The 4144-nt window shown below is 32.1% G+C and overlaps 1 protein-coding gene across 1 annotated transcript; it reads left to right on the top strand.

Annotated features, from left to right (window-relative positions):
• Window positions 1-1571: 1571 nt before the first annotated feature.
• Window positions 1572-4130, top strand: LOTGIDRAFT_145790 (hypothetical protein; the record flags this gene model as incomplete). Its single annotated transcript, XM_009060490.1, has 3 exons — window positions 1572-1774; window positions 1962-2101; window positions 3940-4130. Coding segments are annotated over 3 exons (534 nt in total), but the record flags the coding sequence as incomplete, so codon positions are not given.
• Between the last annotated feature and the right edge of the window lie 14 nt (window positions 4131-4144).

The raw sequence follows: 4144 nt of genomic DNA, 5'->3' as shown, positions 1-4144 counted from the left end.
TCTTACGAGATATTTATTTTACTTAAATTCACAATAATTCTGTCTACCAGATAGTCTGGGTGTTATTAATCTTTCCCTGATTAGTCATACCCATTTACAGCTGGGTAGACTGGAATAATTAGGAAAGGTAACTTATTCAAGGTCTCCAAACTAACTCTAATAAGAAACCACAACGACTAATCATTACGATGTAAACAAACAAATAATCTTAAAGACTTTAATGCTCTAACCACCTGTTCTATAGGCTTTACTTGAAATAAGTTAAAATATTTTTTTTAATATAAATTGACTGTCTAATAGTATTATGACATTGTTTATTTTTGTTTGAAGTTATGGTATAATATTAACAGAGATGTGTACAAGAGAACAACCCTACACCAACGAAACCAGTTTCCTAGAAGCTGAAGATATCTTAAACTTAGTTCGTGATAAAAATAATCCAGCATACAAAAAACAAAAATCGGTAGGTGAAAACAACTTTATAGTCTGGAACAGACGAATTATCAGAGTAAGAACTTTTGTTGTACTTGCTTAATAATCAATGAAGGTTCTGATAAGTTGACTAGAAATAGTGTGCAATGAGGGGTAATTCAACAGGTGAAAATTACCTTTCAAATTAGATATCCCACTGTCTAAGATCTTTAATGTGTACAGCCTGTAGCTCTGAGTGCCAAAAGTGAACTCAGTATAAACTAATTGTACAAATATAAGATGTACAATAAAACCAAAGAGTAGTATTATATCATAAAATTGTGTTCCGTTATTTAATTATGATTAAGATGACAAACGTTAGTGTTGTGTTTACAGATTTGGTCAGACACTGGAGTTGATGCTTCTAAACCTTTCCGTCCCTTTGTACCTGATAGTTCTATCTCTGATGAATATGAAGTCTGTAGAAAAATGAAAATTGTGAGTATTTCTGTCTAAGGAGCTTCTTTCACGAAGAATTTAGACAGGGTTTATGAATTGATTAGATATTCCCTTGTTTTCATCTACATTTGATTAAATTGATGAATTTTTTTTGACTATCTATTGAAATTTTGATATGATTATTGTAGCTGATGGACCATTGTTGGTCTGATAACCCTGAAGAAAGACCTACGTATCGTCAAATATTAGAACAGTTAAATATAATACATCCTGTTAAAGGTGAACTCATTGATAATCTTGTCAACATGGTAAGTTTTTACAGTTTACTCAGTTCAGACTTTCTGCCAGAAATATCTTGTGTTAAAACAGATAAGTTAACATAGCGTAAAGATTTATAGTGCCATGTCATTCAACTTGACCTCAACTACCAAACAATCTGAATTAATCCTCTTCCTCTTACCTAGCTTACCTTAGCTACTAGTGTGCCATCAGACATTAACTTGTCATCTACCAACAAACAATCTAACTATTAAGCCTTTCAGTCCATTTAGGCCAATATAGGGTTATTTTTTAGTCGACGATACATATTTGACCACCAAATCACCATTTTAAAAATCATACCATATTATTACAGTTGTTTATTTATGATTGCCTGAGTTTTGTGAAGTTAATCTTCTTTGACCACATCACCATTATGAAATATTCCTATAATGTTATTACAGTTGGAAAAATACTCAAGTAATTTGGAAGCTATAGTAGCTGATAGAACAAAAGATCTGATTTTAGAAAAAGCTAAAACTGAACAGTTAATTAGTCAGATGTTACCTAAGAAAGTTGTGGAAGATTTAAAACATGGCAGAAAAGTTTTACCAGAAGAATTCGAATGTGTCACCATTTTCTTCAGGTTAGATGGGTTGGATATTCTAAGTACTGATCTTGACAAATATATGCATTCAAAGTGATTGTTGCTGTAACAATTTTTCTCTTTAGGCTAATGTTCAAATCTCTTGACATTGATCTCACCAAATTATCCATACAGATTAACATCTAGTTAAAGGGACAACAAAACATTAATAAATTATATATTTCAGTGATATTGTTGGATTTACAGCTATAGCTAGAGATAGTACCCCATTCCAGGTTGTAGATTTACTCAATGATCTCTATACAACATTTGATGCTATTTTAGATCATTATGATGTTTATAAGGTAGAAACTATTGGTGATGCCTGTAAGTAATCAATTCTTCATTCCTGTTCAGCAAGGTCACTTAGAGAGATTATAAAGAGTTTTCTAAATTTTCTAAAATGTGCATCAGGGAAACTAATAGCATCAATTTGCACCATTCCAATTTTCAATCAGACGTCTGTGGTTCCTGCATTGCCATAAAAAAAAATGTTTGACGTCACAAGGCAAAGGGCCTTATGTGAAAGCATATTTTGTGATAAGTGACATCATCAAATACCTGGTGGAATTGCAGAAGCCATAGACCTCTGATTAAAAATTGGAATGGTACAAATTGATGTTATCAGTGTCTCTGATGCACATTTTAGAAAAATAAGACAACTCTTTATAATCCCCCTAAGTGACCTTGCTGACCTTACACAAAATTTAGAAAACCTCTTACAACGCCCTTTAATTTGCTCATGTGCCTAAACTCTTGTCTTATGTATATTGGAAAGTGAACCTCCATTTCCTATTGTAGCTGTCCTGAAGAATTCTGTATCTAAAGTTGAAATCAACTCTTATTTTGTTCTTAAAAGATATTATTTTGATGAAACAGCATGTAGGGTAAGGGTTAATAGTTGTGATAATAAAATGTCCATGGGGGGCATTTTGTAAAGGGAGGTAACTAATATGGTCTTTATTTTATAGGGTTAGGGTTAATTAGAGTTAGGGTTAATAATAAAATGTTTGGTGGACATATTGTAAAGGGAGGTAATTCATACACGATAAAATTTAATAAATAAAGGGTTAAGTAGAGTTAGGGTTTTTGATTATTGAAAATCTTTATGGGGGACATTTTGTAAAGGGAGGTAACTAATACACTTATTATTTTAAGACTACAATGATGTTAACGGAGGTAATTCATACACTTTTTAAGACCCCAAAGACATGAAATTTATTTTTATACGCCCACATGAAATGGGGATTGAAGCTAGTTTTCATCCGATTCTGATGAAACTTGGTGTGATCATTGAAATTGATAAGATCTCGGACAAGTTTTAACTTGACGCATTTTCGCTGAACGGTTTTTGAGTTACTGCCCTTGACTTTGTAAAAACGCGTCAAAATGTGTTTGTGAGCACTATAGAAGCTACAGTTTTCAACCAAATTTGATCAAATTTGTTATGATCATTGGAATTGATAACATCTCGGACAAGTTCTAACTTGATATTTTTGATGAACTTTGACTTTGTAAACACGCGTCAAAAGTTGTTTTTTGCCCTTGATTAGAGCTGTGTGATTTAATTGTTTGTTGTATTTGGGTTATTGATATTGATTTTAACAAATTTTGTGGAATTACTCAGCATAAATATCTGGCATATATATATGTAATTGAATTCAAACTAATAAAATTTCTTCAATATGAGAAAATCCACTGGGCGTATGTTACCTTTCCTCGCAAGCTATCTTATTATTCAGTCCCGCACTGAATATTTGCCTTCTAGAGTTTTCACGAGCTAAAAATTGAACACTTTTTCAAGAACAAGGGCAATAACTCATACTCAATATTATTCAGTATCGCCCTAAACAGTTCAAAAGAAGTGTATGACTGAAGGTTGAATATTTCATACTGGTGATTGTTACTGTATTGCTAAATATCTTTATTCAAAATCAAAGCTGCCAGTGGGCGTATATTACCTTGACTGGCAAGCTATCTTATTAGTAGAACTTTAAGGGTTAGGGTTAATAGTGATTTGAAATTTTTTTATGGAAGACATTGTTAAGGGTGGTAACTAATACACTTATTATTTTAAGAGCACAATGATGTAAACTTATTATAAATTTTGTAGATATAGAATTCGGAAATTGATTTATTTATTAAGTTTGATGTTATTTATTAAGATATGGTTGTCAGTGGTCTACCAATAAGAAACGGTAAACTACATGCAGGAGAAATAGCTACTATGTCTTTAGATTTATTATCTTCTATGGTTGGCTTCAGAATTCGACACTTGCCTGGTAAAATTTTACAACTTCGTGTTGGCATGCATTCAGGTAAGGATTTGGTTTTTCTTTTTACACATTGTCATTAGCCTATGCTTGGAAG

The sequence above is a fragment of the Lottia gigantea genome (genome assembly GCF_000327385.1).
Source record: "Lottia gigantea unplaced genomic scaffold LOTGIsca_426, whole genome shotgun sequence".
NCBI classification, from domain to species: domain Eukaryota; kingdom Metazoa; phylum Mollusca; class Gastropoda; family Lottiidae; genus Lottia; species Lottia gigantea.
The sequence above is the reverse complement of the archived record's forward strand: the minus strand, read 5'-3'. Positions and strand labels throughout refer to the sequence as shown.